The following is a 21,783-nucleotide window of genomic DNA, read 5'->3' on the forward strand; positions in this document are numbered from 1 at the left end:
CGACTAGACGACTAAACAACAATATACCGTTTATTCACCAAAAAGCTCCATGTGGTGTCCATAAAACAATATAAAATATTCACTGAAAATCCCAAAAACTGAAAACAAGTTAACCTAAAATTTAGCAAAACGTAAATCAGTTTTCCACCTTACTATACACACACAAATAAAACTTTGTGTTAAAATCAAATTCTTATTCTGATACTCTTCTTGGTTCTCATAATCATGGATATAAGATTGGTATAAGCTGTTATCTGGAATTCCCACAAGAACTGGAGGTCTGTGTTTTCTCAACCAATTCTTAGCAGCCATAGCAAATGACTTGATGCAGAATAATTAATAGCAGATAAATATGACGGATGGGTCTGTAATTTCATCCGGAACATTAGCAATGCCACACAATTCCAGCAAATGGTTCCCCAATGGGTGGTTAAGCTATGAGGATACTGTGGAGATTAAATTATCGTTTAAAATTGTGCCTGGTGTTTATTCATGTTAATATATAAATCAACTTTATGGAGTGTTTCCCTTGCTCCTTGCTTAGCTACAAATAACGATGTGCCCCATAAGGTAAAATCAAATCAAATATTTGGGTGCTGGTGTTGTTTTTAACTATTCAAGTGAATGATTCTCTCATTTTGTTGCCAGCTGCATGTAAGTTTCAGGACAAAATCTGGAAACAACCTCCTGGCTCTCATAAATTCCTGGAAGGATTCATTTTTTCGGCAAGGGAGGCGCCAAAAGGGAAAATCCGCTTCCCACTGAAGTTAATAGGGAAAACAGCCTCTTATCTGACTTTTGTAGGTTGCATATACAATAGATTCGAAATCACCGGGGAAGGAGAAGGGACTTCACACGCCAATCCATCACCCCTTTCGTACAACGGGAAACATTTGGCACACGCCGGATTCCGTACAACATGGCTGTTCGCCACAACGGAGCAACCCAGGCGAAATGCGAAGTAAAAAATAAATAAATCCAATCCCACCTACCCATCCCACCACAGTAGATCGGCGGGCCATTGCTTGCGTGCTTGCTTGATCGATCGAGCTGTCTGTCTGTCTTGTGCATTCAACTCAGTTCTTGCCCAACACACTCAAATCGACCCCCGGGAAGCTATTGTAGCTTGCTTTAAATAAAACAAAAAGTTAAATAATTTGCATTTGATTGAGGGGAGAAAAAACACACCCTTGGGAGAGGAGCAAGAGATCGGCATCCTCCAACTTTGCGCCTTGTCCATTTCAAACCCCCTCCCCAATATTTGTCGACTTGGCAGCCAGCATGGAAAGTGGGGAACTCCCACGCACCTCCCTCCCCTCCCCCCTCTGGACGGCTTTCTCTCCCTGCCCATAAATAACAACCCCCGTCCCCGCCTGGTTTTCTCCCCAGGTGCCTAGAAGCTGCCGAGAAACCGCTTCCCCAGAGATGCACATTTCCGAACAACAAGCTTTGCAAAGAGGATTGCAAGCAAATAGGACCCAGTCTGCCGTCGCTGCAGCAGCAGGAGCAGCAGCTGGGAGAGCATAGCAGATTTGCTAATGCCTCGCACGTAGTGTTTTGCAGGAACTTCAGATCAATCTGGATGGTGGGGAAGAGAGGGGGAGCCTTGGCTGCATGATAATCCAGCTTTCATATTGCCCACCACCTCCCCTCACATTTCCACCCCACCCCACACCCCTCACCATCAAATTAAAACATCTTGAGCATCCCCAGGTACTTGCCAGCGGTGCGTGTGTATGTGTGTACGTGTGTGTGTATGTGCTCGGGAAAGGACCCTACCCCACCCCACCCAGAGGCATCTAACCCGGCTGAAGGAACGCCCATAGCTGAGTCCAGATTCTCGGATGCTAATGTGGTTAGATGTAGCCGGAGCCCTGGCGATGCTCACGTTGGGCGGGAGCCCCAGAAATCCTCGCTGGGCTCCCTGACAGTTTGGGACCTGATCCTCTTTCTGAGACCTTGAAACTTCGGCAGGTCGTTAGCATGGGGACACAGGATAAGGAGGAAAAGGGTTTGTACTCTCAGGATGTCTGACTCGGACGGGGGTGAGTGGGCTGTTTTGTGCGGGGTGGGTGGGAGGGTGGCGGGGGGGGGGAAGGCTGTGTGTTGCTTTGACATCTAGCTCGGGCGAGGATGGGTGAGGCATCCATCTGCCACGGCTCTCCAACTGGACTTAATGCAACAGGATGGCATTGACCTTGGTTAGCTGGGCAGTGTCGATTTCCTCCCTGGCAACGACGCCCAAGACTCGGTTGTTGCTGCCTCTGCTTGCTACCTCTCTCTTGCTATGACCAGGTAATGTCGAGCAGCCGAAGGTGGGAGGGGGATTGCCGGAGATCTCATGTTGCTTTTGTGCATAGAGCACCTAAATCAAGGATGCTATTTGGAGAGGGGGTAGGAAAGCCTGCTGGATGCTGAAGGATTTTTAGTGGGTGTTGAGCAACCCAGGTCTCTAACCATATTTACTCGACAACAAGTCCTGCTGGTGGTTGCAGTGGGGTTCCCTTTCAAGCAGGTGTCGTGAGGATTGCAACCGGAGAGAGAGGGAGTCATATCCCAGGAGGCTTCAGATGCAACCGACAACTGGCTTGTTTTTAAAAATGCTGCTGCGCTAACCTGTTCAGTATATGCATGCATACTGTACAAGCATGTTAACAAGCCAGTCTAGCCACACTGACGCTAGCAGGTTCCCCAGCGACACACAATCTCCTTCCGCTGCCCACAAAAGGCAAGTATTATTAGGGCATAGACAGCGGTTGGTAAACGTACTAGACGAGACCTCTCATCAAAGAAATATAGTTCATTAGTGTTATGTATTATTCCTTCCAAAAGGAAAGTGTTGCCTTCTCTGCTAGGTAAGAATTCGGTTGTTCGTGTTTGTTGGCTCAGAGGCAACCTGCTGTTGCTCCAAAGTGGCAAAGAATTTTTTTTTTGCAAAAGCCAGGCAATACCTTACAGGAGTACCATAAAGGCCAAATCTGCAAGATGGCTGTCCACACAAGGGATGAGGGAGGAATTTGATTCTGTTCACATTTAAAAGGAAATCGATCAAATTTCTACTTTCTGAAACAATATGAGAACGGAAACACCACCATCCTTTGAAGTTTCCACATATCCAAATTTTGCAATGCGGTTCTCCAACCAGCCAGGCTTTTCATTATTAAAAAAATTCACATTTTAGGGGAAATGTGCATAAGGAATAATATGTTGGTAAAAATGACATACAAAAATGCATTCTATTAGGAAAAATGCTTGCAAAAAATGTGTGTGTTAGTCAAAACTGTATACAAAAATGTGTATATTCGGAGAAATTTGCACCAAAATGCTGATAAATTTTTGTGAGGATTTAAAAAATAAATCACAAATTGCTGCACAAATCTGGAGAAATGAATTTATGAGTGGAAAAATTAGAAACTGGGAGAACCAGAATTGACAGATTTTTTCCCCATCCCTAGTCCACACCCCAAACAGCGCAGTGGAAACACCCACATTCTAGCACCCTATTGATGTTGGATCTTAACTATTCTACATAGAAAATATGTGTCACCTTAGAGCCTTTCCAATATATGTGCAATTGCAATAAATGCACAGTTGCCACTTATTTGCCGCTGGAGATCTAGGCATCTTTCCTTCAAGTAGTATTTGGGTTGCAAAGGTATTGCATTACCTCAATACTGCTCAAGGCACAACTGACTGTCAATGGGAAAACACACTTTTCCCCCCCAGTGAGGGTACTGCCTGCAATTGATGATTGGCATAAGAAACAAACAAAGCTGGGTGAGTGTCATTAGGTGTGGCCATGCCATAACAACTTTGCAGTGGACTGCTGTGCATCTTTACTCAGAAGTAAGCCTCACTGTGTTCAGTAGGGCTTTCTCACGGAAAAGGGTCCATAAGATTGCAGACTTGTGCGAAGTTGTGCACTCCTTGGCTTCGGCACTGGAACACACCACATTGAGACAGGGCAACCCCACCCTGTTTGGTTATGTGAGAAAAGGCTATAGCACTACTGATGTTGGGATGGGGGCATTGCTATTTATAACAATGATAATGATCCACATGACATTTTCCTGTAAGCGTTTAATTCAAAGCACTTTGTACCCATTACCATAGAAATCCTTATGGCATCCCTAGCAGGCCTATATTTACAGATTGTATATATATATATACAATATATACAATATATATATATACACTATATACTATATATATATATATATATATATATATATATATATATATATATATACACACACAATATATATACTATATATACAATATAGCAGGCCTATACTTACAGATTGTAGAGCAGTGTGCTGATTCTGGGGGTGAGAAATAGTTGTTTGCCTATTCAGTCATCCTGACCATGCCTACTCAGAAGTCCCACTGAATCCAGTTGGACTTACTCCCAGGTAAGTGGGGTTAGGATTTCAGCCTGTGATTTCCAGCTGGGGATCTCTCAGTTCATGCCGTTTACCATTGCACCCGCCCAGCCAAGGAGGGAGGTCTGCATTTCCATTTTTATTCTCTGGAAAGGTCCATAAAGCGATCCTTTAAATAAAAATAAAAATAAATCAGGCTATCAGATAGCAGTGAACCGGAACAAGAAGTACAGTGGCTGCTTTTGACCTTCACAGTCACAAATTCTCATTTCCAATCCAGTCTTTGAAACTAAAGTAGATGATGAAATATGATTATAGCTCCGATGAAATATTCCCATCCCTTTTTCATCTCCTTTCTCGAAGAGATCTGGGAAAGTCTTTCAAGGATTGGTTTCTTCAGCTGCTGCTTTTAAAACCTTATTTTCTCCTGTGTTAACCTGCTCACTATATGTGTACAGCGATATATTAACAAGCCTGTGCATGGCAACGCATAGGAAGAGTCCTGCTGGATCAAGTCAGTGCGGGATCCTGGTCTCACAGTGGCCAACCAGATGCCTGTAGCAGGATCTGCAGGTTCCAGCAAGTGGTATTCAGAAGCATACTGTTTCAACAGTGAAGGTAGAATACAGCCATCATGGTTAGTAGCCATTGATAACCTTCTCCTCCTGGAATTTGCCTAATCCTCTTTTAATGCCATCCAAATTTGTGGCAATCAGTGCCTCCCATGGAAGGGAGCTCCATAGTTTAGCTATGTACTGCGCAAAGAAGTCCTTTATTTAGCCTGTCCCGAATCTCCCAACATTCAGCTTTGTTGGCTATCCAATGACTACCCAAAGGTGGATCTACACATAGGGGGAGGGACAGACGGACACTATATATAAGTCAGAAATTAAATCGTTATAACAAAAGAAAAGGGGAAAAAACACTATGTAAAATCGCATAGAAAAGTTTTTTTGCTCTACAGCACCATCTGGTGTTGCTTGTTTATAACACATTCAAAACATGTGTGGTTTTTTTTTTTACTAATGTAGCTAAGCCTCAAGTTATGTTGGAAGCGCATTGTTGTTGTTGTTAATTTCATTTCTATACCGCTTTATATATTGTTGAAAATATCTCAAAGCACTTTTCAACCTTGAAGATTTCAAAACAAAATGTTACCAAAAGAAGTCAAATACAAAATGCACATTTGAAGCAGTATAATTAGCAGGAGAATAAAATATTATCATTGCTGCTGGTGTTTCTGCCAACCCTGACAATGGTGGTTCGTGGTGGCTGGCAACTATAGAAGTTCAAGCTCGATGACCCGGGTCTGCACTAAGAGACAGCCAAGGTGATCTGTAAACTGTGGTTCAGTGACAGAACATCCACTTTGCATGTAAATCTGTCTTGCACTAACAGACAGGTGAGTTTTCAGTTTGCACAACAGAGGAATCCAATGAAAGAATTGCACTAGCAGAAACTCATTTCACAGCAGATTGTACAATCTATATTGCAAATGAAGTTACCAGCAACGTGCTTGTGCAATTTCTTGTGCAGCCGCATTTTGCTGGTCCAAACATTTTGCCAGCAGAACAGGTATAACATTAAGTGACACTGGATACAATCCAGAACACACACACACACACACACACCACACACACACACACACACACACACACACACACATGCACTTTAGGTGGGCCCATAAAAGTCGAATAAAACATTCAGACATAAAACTGCATTTTCAAATCTCCCCTTTTCTGTTTGCTACAGTATTATTGTATGTTCTTGCTCTGATATAGAAAACATGCCAGCTAGTAGCTATCTCATTCCTTCTGAAAGAGACCTGAACTAGACTTCCGGAGGCGGCGCGAAACAGCAATGGCGGTCCTCTTCAGTTGTTGAAGAGGGGCTCCGCGGAAAAGGGTCGTGCGCTGCGGCACAGCGACGACCCGTTCAGGAAAACCACGGGTAGAGTGAGCCCGTGGCCGTGGGATTCGGCGGGCACCAGGAGCGACCTCGGAAACGCAGAAGGGACCCCGTAAGGGGCTCCGGAACGTGGAGGGGGTAGCGGTGCTGTGAATCCATCGCTCTTTCCGCGGAAGTGAAGCCGCGCGGCTGCTGCTGATGAGCGCTGACCTTTCTTCTTTGAACATTTGATCGGAAACAACAAACTCGTGAGTAAGAAATTTGAGGCTTTATTTGGACTCTAAATTGATGAATTTCGGCTGAAAACGGGAGACGCTAAAAAGGAAGTCAGTCTTCCGTCCCTGTTTAAAGCACTGAGCAAAGTTTTCTTTTAAAGCGGAAGCGTTGAAAAGAGTTTAAAAGAAGTTGGAATTTACCCTGCAAGTTTGAATTTGACTGATTAAAAATAAAGGGAAAGTCAAAACTGTATTATAAATGGACTGAGACTGTGCTATACCTCTCCTTATTTTGTGGATTACAAAGTTATGAGCCCCAGCACACGGGCTGCCTGGATACAAAGTAACATCAGACTGTGGCAATTGTGTATAGAGACATAAAGTTACTTGGGCTACTTTACAGCCACTAAAAAGGAACTGTTGTTTACACCTTCGCAAAGAACTTTCATTATCTGCAGTGTAAAGTGATCTTAGAGGGTTCCACCCCCCCTATTTTGGAATTTACTATATATGGGATTTAAATGGTGGAAAATTTTCTATCCTTCTTCCTAACTTTTGGGGAGCTCCCCCTGCTGGATTGTGGAATATAAATCTCTGAGAACTGCTGGTTGTTTTGGAAATTCTTTTGCCTGGATGATTACTTTTCCCATGGGATTTACAATTTGACCTTGAAACCTAGACAGCTGTGGAATGAGTGTGGCAGGAAAAACAAGGGCTGCCAAGAAAGCAAAACAAACTGAGCTATTGCAATCAACTTTGCCTGTGCAGCCACGTAGATCATCTGTTCCAACAGTGATAGATCTGCCAGAAGGACAATTTAAACAGCCAGCTTTGGAGGATATGGCTGCAGGAGGGTTAGACCCTATTTCTAAAGAAATTTTGGAACAACTGGCAGCATTAAATAAGAAAGCCGACGAACAAGCGGCTAAATTTGACCAGGTTACAGCAACAATTAATAAGTTGACAGACCAAGTTGCTCAAAATACACAGGCGATAGGAAATTTCGAAAAGACTATATCAGAGAATCGAAAATTAGCTGAAGACGCAAATACGAAAGCAGACCAAAATAAAAAAAGGATTGAGGAATTAAGAGGGGAAGTAAGACCACTGAGCAGACAGGTTACTGAACAACAGGCCTATCTGTCTATGGCGGAGCTGAAAAACCGGGAGAGTAATCTTAGGATCAGAAACATCCCAGAACTAGAAAAGGAAGATTTGGCCGGCTTTTTGACAGCAGAAATATCCAAGTTCTGGGGTCTGGCAGAAGAGAAAGACTTCAAAATCGTCACCGCTTTTAGATTGGGAAGAGTGGCCAAGAAAGACAAACCAAGGGATTGCTTGATCATATTGAGATACAAGCAAGAAAAAGATAACATACTTGGCCTACATTTTAAAAACCCATTGGTGATACAGGGGAAGACAGCAGAAATCTTCAGAGACATACCAAAACAACTGTTGGATTTAAGAACTATATATAAGGACCTGGCAAGATTATTAAGAAACAACACAATCCCCTACAGGTGGGAATTTCCCCAAGGACTATCTTTTAATTTGAAAGGGAAGAAGGTGAGAATCAGAACAGCAGAAGAGCAAGAAAAATTCCTAAACGACTACGGGGAGGACCTTCGAAAAGGGACAGCAGGTACCTGGCCACCCCCCACGCCAGACACAAAAGATCCACCTCCAGACATAGATGATAAGGGAGACAATCCCACTGGCTAACAAGTGGATCCAGGATGTCTCTGCAGCTTTTTAGTTGGAATATTCATGGTGCAAATTCCCCTGAAAAAAGGAAAAGGATTTTCCATATTTTGAGGAAAGAACAACTAGACGTCATTTGTCTCCAGGAAACCCACGTGACTAGGCTCCACAGAAGAGTGCTAATAAACAAGCGACTAGGCCAAGAATTTATTTCATCAGCTAAAGAAAAGAAAAGGGGAGTCGTGATATATGCAAAGGAGAGCCTAGCACCAAAATTTGTGTTTAAAGATGAACAAGGAAGAATTTTGGCGATTGAGATACAATCACAAGGACAAAAATTTTTGATAATTGGAATTTATGCACCAAATGAGGGGAAATCTGAATTTTATGGGAAGCTGCATGAGACAATGCTGGACCACATGGACTACAACAACATCATTCTGATGGGAGATATGAATGGGGTTGTCTCCACACACATGGATAAGTCACAAAACCAAAATGTGACTAAAGATGGCAGACTACCAAAGACCTTTTTTGAACTCACAGACAATATGGATTTGATTGACATTTGGAGGACAAAGAACCCCTTAGGTAGAGAGGGAACATTCTTTTCTGAAGCCCACCTATCCTGGACAAGAATCGACCAAATCTGGATATCTGGAGGACTGGCACCTAAGACCAAAAAAGTAGAGATCTGCCCTAAAACTTGCTCCGACCATAACCCCTTGAAAATGGACTTGAGACTTACACCAGCTGGATCCTTCAGATGGAGAATGAATGATGCATTGTTTAGAGACCAGGAGATAGTGAAGAAGGCCCAAAAGACGATGAAAGACTACTTCGAATTGAATTTGAACACGTCGGTGGAAAAAAAAACAATCTGGGACGCAAGTAAAGCTGTCATGAGAGGGTTTCTGATACAGCAGAATTCTATTAAGAAAAAACTCTGGAATGGTAAAAAGGACAAGATTTTGGAAAGGATAAAAGACGGAGAGAAAAAGTTGAGACTAAATCCAAAATCAAAAGAAGTTTTGAGAGAAATAAAATTCCATCAAGCACAATATGCTAAATTGATAAACCAAGAAGTTGAATGGAAAATTAAACAGATGAAACAAAGATCATTTGAATCCGCAAATAAATGTGGGAAGCTGCTTTCATGGCAGCTGAAAAAGAGACAAAAACTGAACTTTGTTACCAATCTAGAGGTTGAAGGAGAATGTATTCAGAAACCAGAGGAAATTAGAAAGTGTTTCCAGAGATATTTTAAAAAATTGTTTTCCCAAGGACCCCAAGTGGAGACTGAAATAAATAATTTTTTAAAAAGCTATGGCCTACAAAAATTAACACAAGATAAACAAACTGACCTGAATTATAAAATAACCCAACAGGAAATCGAAAATGCCATTCAGCACATGCAACTAGGCAAATCTCCGGGCCCAGATGGACTTACCTCCAAATACTATAAGACATTAAAGGAATACCTGACCCAGCCATTGATGGAGGTATGCAACCAAATCATGGAAGGGAAGGGGGCACCAGAATCGTGGAAAGAGGCATTCATCACTTTGATACCAAAACTGGAATCTGAAAAGACTCAACTTAAGAATTACCGTCCCATCTCACTCCTAAATGTGGATTACAAGATTTTTGCTGACATTTTGGCAAATAGATTGAAAAAAGTTTTAAATGGAGTTATTCATAAAGACCAAGCAGGCTTTCTCCCTGGTAGGCATCTGTCAGACAATACTAGGAACATCGTCGATGTTCTGGAACTTCTACAGACAAATTTGAATACGAAAGCAGTATTGATATTTGTGGACGCGGAGAAGGCCTTTGACAATATATCTTGGAAATTTATGAAGAAGAATTTGGAAGGGATGGGAGTGGGAAGGGCGTTCCAAAATGGTATAGATACAATATATTCAGAACAAAAGGCTAAATTGATAGTAAACAATGTGGTGACAGAAGAGTTTAAAATTGAAAAGGGAACACGACAGGGGTGCCCCCTATCACCCTTGCTATTTATTTCTGTCCTGGAGGTTTTGCTAAATTTGATTAGGAAGGATCAGCGGGTGGAAGGAATACAGGTCGGAGGAAAACAATATAAACTGAAGGCCTTTGCAGATGACTTGGTTTTGACATTACAGGAGCCGGTGTCCAGTACAAAAAGAGTATTGGAACTAATTTCTGAGTTTGGTCGGGTGGCGGGATTTAAGTTAAACAAACAAAAAACTAAGGTCTTGGCAAAAAACTTGACATCTTTAGAAATAGATGGGTTTCAGAGGGAAACAGAACTAAATGTTGTTAATAAAGTGAAATACCTGGGGGTTAACTTGACTGGGAAAAATTTGAATCTGTTTAAAGACAACTATGAAAAATGTTGGTCTGAAATCAAAAAGGATCTAGAAATCTGGTCAAGATTGAAACTTTCCTTGTTGGGAAGAATTGCAGCAGTAAAGATGAATGTATTGCCAAAAATGCTGTTTCTGTTTCAGACCCTACAGATCGTGGACAGAGTGGAATGTTTTGGAAAGTGGCAGAGGGACATTATGAAGTTTGTCTGGCAGGGCAAAAAGCCCCGAATAAAATTTAAAATATTAACAGATGCAAAGGAAAGAGGGGGTTTTGCCCTGCCGGACTTAAGGTTGTACTATGAAGCTGCATCCCTCTGCTGGCTGAAAGATTGGTTTTTGCTAGAAAACACTGATGTCCTAGATCTGGAAGGGTTCAATAATGCTTTTGGGTGGCATGCATATTTGTGGTACGACAAGGTAAAGTCTCATAAGTTGTTTAAAAACCATATTGTAAGGAAATCTCTGTTTTCTGTCTGGACTAAATACAAAGACTTATTCGAAAATAAGACTCCGAGGTGGTTATCACCGATGGAGGCTAAAGCCATAAAAATACTTAATATGGGGGGTGGCTGGGCAAAATACTGTGAAATAATAGAAAGAGTGGGTGACACTTGGAAGTTGCAGAGCTTCGAAAAATTGAAAGGGAAGGTGCGAGACTGGTTTCATTATGCCCAAATTTTAGAGATTTTTAAAAAAGATAAAAAAATTGGTTTCCAGGTGGAAAAATCAAAATTAGAACTAGAATTGCTTGAACCTAAGACGAAAGTGCTTTCAAGAATGTACAACTTGTTGCTTAAATGGAATACTCAAGATGAGACAGTCAAATCAGCCATGATAAAATGGGCTCAAGATATTGGATACAACATTATGTTTGAGGACTGGGAAAGGTTATGGACCACCGGTTTGAAATTTACGGCATGTAGTGCCTTAAAGGAAAATATTATGAAAATGATGTACAGGTGGTACATGACCCCAGTCAAACTTGCAAAGATATATCATTTGTCTGATAATAAATGTTGGAAATGTAAGGAGGCTGAAGGAACCTTTTACCACCTCTGGTGGACATGCCCGAGGGTGAAGGCCTTCTGGGAATTGATTTATAACGAGTTGAAAAAGGTATTTAAGTATACCTTTCATAAGAAACCAGAGGCCTTCCTCTTGGGCATTGTGGGCCAGAGGATACCCAAGAAAGACAGAACCTTCTTTTTATATGCAACGACCGCAGCAAGAATTCTCATAGCTAAATACTGGAAGGCACAGGAGCTACCCACACTGGAAGAATGGCACACACAACTGATGGACTATATGCAACTAGCCGAAATGACTGGCAGAATCCGAGACCTGGGAGAAGAGGCTGTGGAAGAGGACTGGAAAAAATTTAAGGACTATTTACAAAAACATTATAAGATATATGAATGTTAAAAATTTGCTAAGGTTTGAGGTAAATAGGCTTCAGTATTGAAATTCGGAGACGATAGAAACAAAGTTAATGATTGAGAAAGTTTTAATTTCAGAGTGAATAACTAGACGAAAATACAAAAACACAGGAAACAAGGTACTAATTTGCTGTTTACATTTATTATAAAGAATGCAGGGATGGAGGGGATGGGGAAGTCCAGTGGATGATGGAAAAAGATGTTGAAAGATGAATTTTTTCTTGTTTAATCTCTTTTTTTCCTGTAAAACTGCTTTTGTTGTGTTATTGATGATGGATTCAGATTCTGGAAAAAAAGCAATAAAAAATATTTAAAAAAAAAAAATGAAAGAGACCTGAACTCAATTCAGCACTTGCCTGTTTGTACCACAACTAAAACAGCTCAATGATTTAGCCTTTTTTTGATGTCTCTACAGCTGTTCAAACTTCAGGAAAGCCTGGAAGTGTGCCTTATATGAATGCATCAGGTACCATTTATCAGTTACAATACATAAACTTTTAACTTGCTTTGGTGATTTCACTATGTAACTAGTTCTTTCACTTAAAAAAAAATATCTAAATGAAGAAATTGTTTTATGACCTGCACGCTGGCAAACATGGTAATAATAATAATGTTTTAACTTCTATACAGCTTTTTTGAGTGTTCAAGGCATACGTTGTTGTTGTTGTTTGTTTGTTTGTTTGCTGAATTTATACCCGAGGGTCTCAGTGCGGTTCACAGAATAAAATCAAGATATAAAACCACAAAATACCTAATAAAAATAAAAACAGCAACCCAATGCCCAATAGAAGTTTTTGAGACAATTTCCGTGCAAGACAGACCATTGTCATCATTTTTGCATTGCAGATATTTGGGACTGTAAGCATGCTAAGGAAAAGAGGCAGGGACTTTAGCCCAGTGACACAGTACATGCAGAAGATTGTCACAGCAATCCTTTGCGCCTCAGTTAAAAGGATCAGATGGCAAATAATTGAGACCCTGTTGGAGCCCCTAGAGAACAGCTGCCAGTCAGAGCAAACAGTATTGGGTTAGATGAACAAAATGTCTGACCTTGTATAAGGATAGTGGGATACTGGGATAGTAAAAATAAAAAAGGTAAAGGACCTTTGGACGGTTAAGTCCAGTCAAAGGCAACTATGGGGTTGCGGTCCTCATCTCGCTTTCAGGCCGAGCGAGCCAGTGTTTGTCCACAGACAGCTTTCCGGGTCATGTGGCCACCATGACTAGACCACTTCTGGCACAACAGAACACTGTGACAGAAACCAGAGCGCATGGAAATGCCGTTTACCTTCCCGCCAGAGCGGTACCTATTTATCTACTTGCACTGGTGTGTTTCCAAACTGCTAGGTTGGCAGGAGCTGGGACAGAGCAACAGGAGCTCACCCTGTCGCGGGGATTCGAACCGCCAACCTTCTGATTGACATTCCCAAGAGGCTCAGTGGTTTAGACCACAGCGCCACCCGCGTCCCTTAGAGCTTGCTTACGGCTGGTGTTATACTTAAACTAGGAACTTCCCAAATCACACTTTTAGCCATTAAACTAAAGCAGCTCACTCACTACTATAGCAGACTTTCTCCAATTTTGCAGGGACAGTCTCGGATTTAGGCAGCAACCTAAAGCTATCTCTACAACCAAAACATGCCTCCTGTTTTTGTTCGCAGGCGAAGAAGTGAAAATCTCGAAAGCCCAGCAGGATGTGAAGCCCAGAGATGAGCAGTAACTACTGCAACAACGCGTCATTGAGCATGAGTGTCAACGAGGTGTCCACCTTTCCCCTCACTCTGGAACAAAAAACCGGCTTTGCCTTCGTGGGGATCCTGTGTGTCTTTTTGGGACTTCTGATTATCAGATGCTTCAAAATCTTATTAGACCCTTATAGCAGTATGCCATCCTCCACGTGGGAGGATGAGGTGGAAGGGCTGGATAAGGGGACGTTTGAATATGCGCTTGCATGAAATACTCCAAAAACAAATTACCCTGCCTTAATTCTTATGTGTGTTTTTTCATTTGGGGTGGAGGGGTGGGGAAGGGGCCCTAGAATTCCTAAGTAAGGACGCATTTGTAACAGACCCCTATGTTTTGAAGACATGGGGGTGGCATTTTTGCTTTGTTTTGTTAAATAAAGGCTTTGTTGCAGATTCATAATCATTTTCACATAGTTTCTGCTTTGGCATGCTCCTGTGCAGGCAGTTCATTTTTTTCTAGGGGGGACGCAGGGCTACGCATACCCCTAAACATTTTGTGAATCTAAGTTTGGCCTCATTGAGGGGCAGTATTTCAATATGAGTAGGAAAAATGAGAGTACCCCTAAACATTTTTTTTAGGGGGGGAAGCACTGTGTGCAGGTAAGAACGAAGTGTGCAAAGATGTGTCAATAATTGTGCAAATGAGAAAGAAGTTGTGAGGAAGGAGGACATTTAAAGCATGGGTAGGCAAACTAAGGCCCGGGGGCCAGATGCAGCCCAATCGCCTTCTCAGTCCGGCCCGTGGACGGTCTGGGAATCAGCGTATTTTTACATGAGTAGAATGTGTCCTTTTATTTAAAATGCATCTCTGGGTTATTTGTGGCCCGTCTGGTGTTTTTACATGAGGAGAATATGTCCTTTTATTTAAAATGCATCTCTGGGTTATTTGTGGGGCATAGGAATTCGTTCATTATTTTTCCCCACCCAAAATATAGTCCGGCCCCCCACAAGGTCTGAGGGACAGTGGACTGGCCCCCTGCTGAAAAAGTTTGCTGACTCCTGATTTAAAGCATGGTCAAGATTTGCAAGTGCAACCTGAACAGAAAATTATAACGCCTTGATTTTAGCCTTGAAGACCAGACATTCCTAGGCCAGGTGCAAAGAGAGATGGAGCTAATCAAGAGTTTGCTTTTATGGGGCTGGGGAGAGAAGAGGATCAACACCCCCCCCCCATCTTTATCTCTCTCCTTCAGGGCACCCAGAAGTGTTGAGAGCCCTCCTTCTGACCCAGGAACACCTAGAAGGGGCTAGCTCAGAGCAGTCCTTACTTCTGCTTACTGTCTCACACAATGAAGGTAAAGGTAAAGGGACCCCTGACCATTAGGTCCAGTCATGGCCGACTCTGGGGTTGCGGCACTCATCTCGCTTTATTGGCCGAGGGAGCCGGCGTACAGCTTCCGGGTCATGCAGCAAGCATGACTAAGCCACTTCTGGCGAACCAGAGCAGTGCACGGAAACGCCGTTTACCTTCCCGCCGGAGCGGTACCTATTTATCTACTTGCACTTCATGTGCTTTCAAACTGCTAGGTTGGCAGGAGCAGGGACAAAGCAACAGGAGCTCACCCCGTCGCGGGGATTCGAACTGCCGACCTTCTGATCGGCAAGTCCTAGGCTCTGTGGTTTAACCCACAGCGCCACGCGCATCCCAGCACAATGAAGACTACATGAAAAAGCTCAAAGAAGACACACAGAAGAGACAGTAACTAGTTGCGCCTCAAGGTCACCTCTTAGCTCATACAGCGAGAACGAGAGTGACAATATTTGACAGCTGTTCAATTCCATTTTTAAGAAATGCTGGAATCAAAATTTCATCTCAGCCTTGTCACTCTTGTTAAAGAGGTGCTCGGAGAGCCCGCTGAGATAAAGCCAATCGGCACCGACAGACCATTCATTCATCTCTATAATTTCATATTGTGCCATTTGCCTTATAATCTAGACAAATGACAACCAAGGGAATTGCGGGGTCTGTCGCCTAAACGAAAATGCCACTCAGACTGCGCTGGATCTTAAAGGGAAAGCTGGGAACGTGAAAGCCAGAGTCCAAAGAGAGGAGCGGGTTCAATTGCTGCAGGAAATAGGAATACACTCCCCTGTGAGTGTCTGAGGGCCCTGCTCTTGCCACTCACCATCTGGCCTGGGGCGGGGCCTGAAGCCTCAAAGGTCTGCTCTGCTGCCCAGGAGGACTCCCCTGTGAGTGTCTGAGGGACCTGCTCCTTCCTGCCACTTACCATCTGGCCTGGGGCGGGGCCTGAAGCCTCAAAGGTCTGCTCTGCTGCCCAGGAGGACTCCCCTGTGAGTGTCTGAGGGCCCTGCTTTTGCCACTTACCATCTGGCCTGGGGTGGGGCCTGAAGCCTCAAAAGGACTGCTCGGCTGCCCAGGAGGACTCCCCTGTGAGTGTCTGAGGGCCTGCTCCTTCCTGCCACTTACCATCTGGCCTGGGGTGGGGCCTGAAGCCTCAAAAGGACTGCTCGGCTGCCCAGGAGGACTCCCCTGTGAGTGTCTGAGGGCCCTGCTCTTGCCACTTACCATCTGGCCTGGGGCGGGGCCTGAAGCCTCAAAGGTCTGCTCTGCTGCCCAGGAGGACTCCCCTGTGAGTGTCTGAGGGTCCTGCTCCTTCCTGCCACTTACCATCTGGCCTGGGGCGGGGCCTGAAGCCTCAAAGGTCTGCTCTGCTGCCCAGGAGGACTCCCCTGTGAGTGTCTGAGGGTCCTGCTCCTTCCTGCCACTTACCATCTGGCCTGGGGCGGGGCCTGAAGCCTCAAAGGTCTGCTCTGCTGCCCAGGAGGACTCCCCTGTGAGTGTCTGAGGGACCTGCTCCTTCCTGCCACTCACCATCTGGCCTGGGGCGGGGCCTGAAGCCTCAAAGGTCTGCTCTGCTGCCCAGGAGGACTCCCCTGTGAGTGTCTGAGGGACCTGCTCCTTCCTGCCACTCACCATCTGGCCTGGGGTGGGGCCTGAAGCCTCAAAGGACTGCTCTGCTGCCCAGGAGGACTCCCCTGTGAGTGTCTGAGGGCCTGCTCTTGCCACTTACCATCTGGCCTGGGGCGGGGCCTAAAGCCTCACAAGGACTGCTCCTGCCACTATCTGGCCCAGGTGGGGCCTCACAGGGACGGTTGTTGCCACTGATGCTGCTACTGCCCATGAGGACCCCGAGGGGCGCAGAGTTCTTTTTAACATGTTTTAAAATGTTCCTTTCCCTTTAGATTTTTATATATGGGGGTGGGAGGGATGTTTGGGTGGGCTTGGGAATTCGTTAGATTTTGATGAATTTGTAATTTTGTAGCTTTTATTTGTATTGTTTTATTGTTTTCTGGGTTGTTTTGTTTTTTGTTTTTATTGTTTTAAGGTTTTATTGTCTTAGGCTGCGAAAGAATAACATTAATTGCCATCAATGGAGGCTACTATGAGGCTTGGGATTGCTACCGTGGAGGGGCGAGGGAGGTATGGCGGTGGGGGCAGATGTTATAGGCGAAGGGGATCGAGATATGGATATGCTCGTACCCCTTCCAATCTGCGCCTCATCCCGAGGGACGAGGGTAGGGCGAGCAAGGACTACTCACCTCCGTCACTGGTGCTGTGCAATGCCAGGTCTATAGGCAACAAAACCGCCACCCTGCGAGATTTCTTTATCTCGCAGGGGGTTGACCTGGCTTGTGTGACGGAGACCTGGGTGCGCGAAGGGGCAACAGTTACCTTAAGAGAGATGGCGCCCCCGGGTTTCTCCGTCCTCCACCAGCCACGGACTGTGGGCCGGGGGGGAGGGGTGGCATTATTAATCCGGGAAGATTGTTCTTTCAGGGCTCTACCATCACCATCGATCCCCGGCATTGAATGTGTTGGCCTAGTGTGGGGCTCCGAGGAGAGCTTGGCTGTCTGGCTGGTGTACCGGCCACCTAGCGCACCAGCAGCCACCCTGTCAGGCCTATTGGAGGCGGTGGCCGGCTGGGCCTTGGAGTTCCCTAACCTATTGGTATTGGGGGACTTCAACATCCATGCTGATGCCACTCCCTCCTCACAGGCTCTGGACCTGGTGTCTTCCATGGCGACACTAGGGCTCTCCCAGTTTGTTTCGGGCCCCACACATCAAGCAGGCCACACGCTGGATTTGATCTTTGGTGCAGGTATAGATGTGATCATGTCTCCTTCGATGAAGGTGCCATGGTCTGATCACTACGCTCTGAAAGCCAGGATTGACTTTCCACCCCCACCCTGCTTAGGTGCCGAGCCGATTTGGGCTCGCCCGCAGAGGCTGATGGACCCCGATAGATTCCGCCAAGCCTTGCGGGACCTTGCTCCCCCTGGCGACTCATTGACTGAGCTTGTTGAGGGCTGGAATATCCAGCTCCTGGCAGCCATCGATGAGATCGCACCGAAGCGCCCTCTGCGACCCCGCAGAAACCGGGCTCCCTGGTTTACCGAGGAGCTCCGGAAAATGAAGCGGGACCTCAGACGGCTAGAGCGAGTATGGCGGGGTGCCCGTGACGGAGCCTCAAGAACATCTTATAGGGCTTTTATGAAAACCTATGAGATGGCGGTGAAGGCTGCTAAGAAGTCTTACTTCTCGGCCTCCATTGCATCCGCTAGCTCTCGCCCGGCGCAATTATTTAGTATAATCAGGTCTTTAACGTCCCTTGAAGGACAGCCAAATTTAAATAACAATTTGACACACGGCTGTGAGGCATTTGCGAGCTTTTTTGCGGAGAAGGTCTTGTTGCTCCGCCATGACCTCCCTGCCAATTTGGATACAATAAAGGAACTGGAGGCCCCTCGACTGTCCTCGGGTCCAGTATTGGACCACTTTGACCGGATATCCCCAGCCGATGTAGACAGACTCCTCCGAGCTGGAAAGCCCACCACCTGTCCTCTCGACCCGTGCCCGTCTTGGCTGATTAGAGCGTGTCCAGACGAGGTGCGGGCCCTCCTGGGGGATATCATCAATTTGTCCCTTGGCACGGGGACATTCCCAGGGGAACTGAAGGAGGCAGTGGTGCGCCCGCTCTTAAAGAAAACATCATTAGATCCTTTAGATCTATCCAATTACCGCCCGGTTTCGAATCTTCCGTTCCTGGGTAAGGTGATTGAGAGAGCGGTTGCTGAACAGCTTGGTGGGTTTCTGGATGAAACATCGGCTCTGGATCCATTCCAGTCTGGCTTCCGCGCTGGTCATGGGACCGAGACAGCTCTGGTTGCCCTAACAGATGATCTTCGTAGACAGCTGGATCGAGGCGGGTCGGGGCTGCTGATTCTTCTAGATCTGTCAGCAGCTTTCGACATGGTCGATCATGAACTTCTGGACCACCGCCTTGCCGACATGGGGATCCAGGGCACAGTCCTTCAATGGCTGCGCTCGTTTCTCTCTGGTCGGGGACAGAGGGTGGCGCTTGGGGGGGAATTGTCATCGCGCCACTCCTTGGTGTGTGGAGTACCTCAGGGTGCGATACTCTCCCCAATGCTTTTCAACATCTTTATGCGCCCCCTCGCCCAGCTTGTCCGGAGTTTTGGGCTGGGTTGCCATCAGTATGCCGATGACACCCAACTCTATCTGTTGATGGATGGCCATCCTGACTCGGCCCCAGACACACTGACCAGATGTCTGGAAGCTGTGGCTGGATGGTTACGTGGGAGCCGGTTGAAGCTAAATCCTTCGAAGACAGAGGTCCTGTGGCTGGGACGGGACGATATGGGATTGGGGGGGCAACTCCCATCTCTTGCGGGGGCGCAGTTAGTGCCAGCACCGTCCGTTAAGAGTTTGGGTGTAATCTTCGACACCTCCCTTTCCATGGAGGCGCAGATTGCAGCTATAACAAAGGCGGCATTTTTCCATCTCCGCCAAGCTAAGCAGTTGGCTCCTTACCTCTCTCGCCCTGACCTAGCCACTGTGATCCACGCGACGGTCACCTCCAGACTGGATTATTGTAACTCGCTCTACGTGGGGCTGCCCTTAAGACTGACCCAGAAACTCCAGCGGGTGCAGAATGCTGCAGCGAGACTCCTTACGGGGTCTTCGCTACGAGATCACATTCATCCGGTGCTATATCAACTGCACTGGCTCCCGGTGGAGTACAGGATCAGGTTTAAGGTGCTGGTTTTAACCTTTAAAGCCCTATACGGCCTTGGACCCTCGTACCTACGGGACCGCCTCTCCTGGTATGCCCCACAGAGAAACTTACGGTCTTCAAATAAAAATATCTTGAAGGTCCCAGGCCACAGAGAAGTTAGGCTGGCCTCAACTAGAGCCAGGGCTTTTTCGGCTGTGGCTCCGACCTGGTGGAACACTCTGTCACAAGAGACTAGGGCCCTGCAGGACTTGACATCTTTCCGCAGGGCCTGCAAGACAGAGCTGTTCCGCCAGGCCTTTGGCCAGGGCACAGCCTGACTCCCTCCCTCGGCAATCTTCGCGGAGCTCTGGCCCAATAGTGGCCAGTGGCTTGAACTTAATTAATTTTATAATGAATGATTTTAGAGCGTTGTTTGTGTTGTACTTTTGTATTGTTTTATTGTTGTTAGCCGCCCTGAGCCCAGCTTCGGCTGGGGAGGGCGGGATATAAATAAAATTTATTATTATTATTATTATTACAATGGAACGCTGCGGGGAGGTAACAGAGCAGCATGTGAGAATGATCTAGCAGGACTAGGGAACATTCCTTCCGGAGGCCTTCATGAGGCACAGTGTGACATTTAAGAGAGTCAGTTTGCCTCCAGACTGACAATATTTTTTGGAAGTATTCCAGTGAATACAGGAAATTCAGGGTCTCTTCCTTTTTTATTGTACATTCACAATCATTTGTTCTCACAATGGTATCAGGGCAGTTATATGGAATCCCACTTTTAATAATAATAATAATAATAATAATAATAATAATAATAAAAAATTTTATTTATATCCCGCCCTCGCCAGCCGAAGCCGGGCTCAGGACGGCTAACAACAATAAAATAGTGCAACATTCTAAAAACATTTCATTATAAAAATTAATTAAAATCAAATTGATGGCAACCATTAAGGTAAAGTTCTGTGAAGATTGCCAAAGGAGGGAGTCAGGCTGCGCCCTGACCAAAGGCCTGGTGGAACAGCTCTGTTTGTGCCTGCAAGCCCACTCACCCTTTCGCATGTGGCGACACTGCGGGACGGAGGAGGCTTCACTGGGGCCCCGATGGGGGAATTCAACCTGGCTGGACCCTGCTTTGGCAAATGGGGATGAAGGCTAGGGCTTGGGCTGTGCGGGGGGTGGAGCCAATGAAGCTGGGAGTGGGTTTCTCTTGGATCCGCCCCTCGCTCATTTAAGCAGCCAGCACCCTGGGCTTGGCTGGTTTCATTTTGGGGTGGACACACTGCTACGTTTCCAATTAGTGCATGCCCCATAACTTCCTGAGTCAATAACTCTTCATACCACAATTTTTCCCCAGTTGGTTTGTTTTTGTCCCACTTTTGTTGGGCTAAAGTTTGTAAACCTATGGTGAGCTATCAAATGCAGAAACTAAAAGAACAAACAGTTCAAGCACACAAGAACTATCTTGTTGTATCAGGCCATAATGTATCAGGCAATAATGTTGTTGCATTATTTACTCAAAGATGGAAAACTGTGGTTCTTCAGGAGTTGTTGGACTCCAAACTCCCACCAGTCCCATCAAGCATGACCAATGGTCAGGGATTTTATTTGTTTGTTTATATTTCATGAAATTTATATACCACTTGATTGGGGGGGGCGCTCAAAGTGGTTTATGAAAAAACGATAAAACAATAAAATTATCACAATAAAAGAGAATAAAACAAATCAAAACTCCTACAAATTTTATAAAGATTTGGGTAGCCTTATCTGCACAAGAATGTCTTCAGCAGGCGCTGAATGGAATTCAGCGAAGTATGATGGGAGTTGTAGTCCACTAAAATCTGGAAGGTCACAGTTTCCCCATCAGTGATTTGATCCTTTGTTAGGTACTTCTACATAGATGCTTTCTGCCTATTTTCCTTCTCATTCCACTTTAATCAGAACCCAGGATAGCTATCTTCCACATATTCCCAAATTCCATGGGTGGTATTCAA

General features: G+C 45.3%; 1 protein-coding gene across 5 annotated transcripts; it reads left to right on the forward strand.

The window, feature by feature from the left end:
- Positions 1-1,410: 1,410 nt before the first annotated feature.
- On the forward strand, positions 1,411-14,141 carry CTXN2 (cortexin 2). 5 transcript variants are annotated; one of them, XM_083587127.1, is made up of 3 exons: positions 1,411-1,713; positions 12,412-12,462; positions 13,658-14,141. In XM_083587127.1, exon 3 carries the CDS (start codon positions 13,706-13,708, stop codon positions 13,949-13,951), a length of 246 nt encoding a protein of 81 aa, XP_083443253.1. In that variant the 5' UTR covers positions 1,411-1,713; positions 12,412-12,462; positions 13,658-13,705; the 3' UTR covers positions 13,952-14,141. The 5 variants fall into 5 exon arrangements, with proteins under 5 accessions (XP_083443253.1, XP_083443252.1, XP_083443250.1 ...); XM_083587126.1 differs by lacking the exon at positions 1,411-1,713 and adding an exon at positions 1,752-2,045; XM_083587124.1 differs by lacking the exon at positions 1,411-1,713 and adding an exon at positions 1,753-2,011.
- Positions 14,142-21,783: the final 7,642 nt, after the last annotated feature.

The sequence above is a fragment of the Podarcis filfolensis genome (assembly GCF_964270895.1).
Source record: "Podarcis filfolensis genome assembly, chromosome: 14".
NCBI classification, from domain to species: Eukaryota; Metazoa; Chordata; class Lepidosauria; order Squamata; family Lacertidae; genus Podarcis; species Podarcis filfolensis.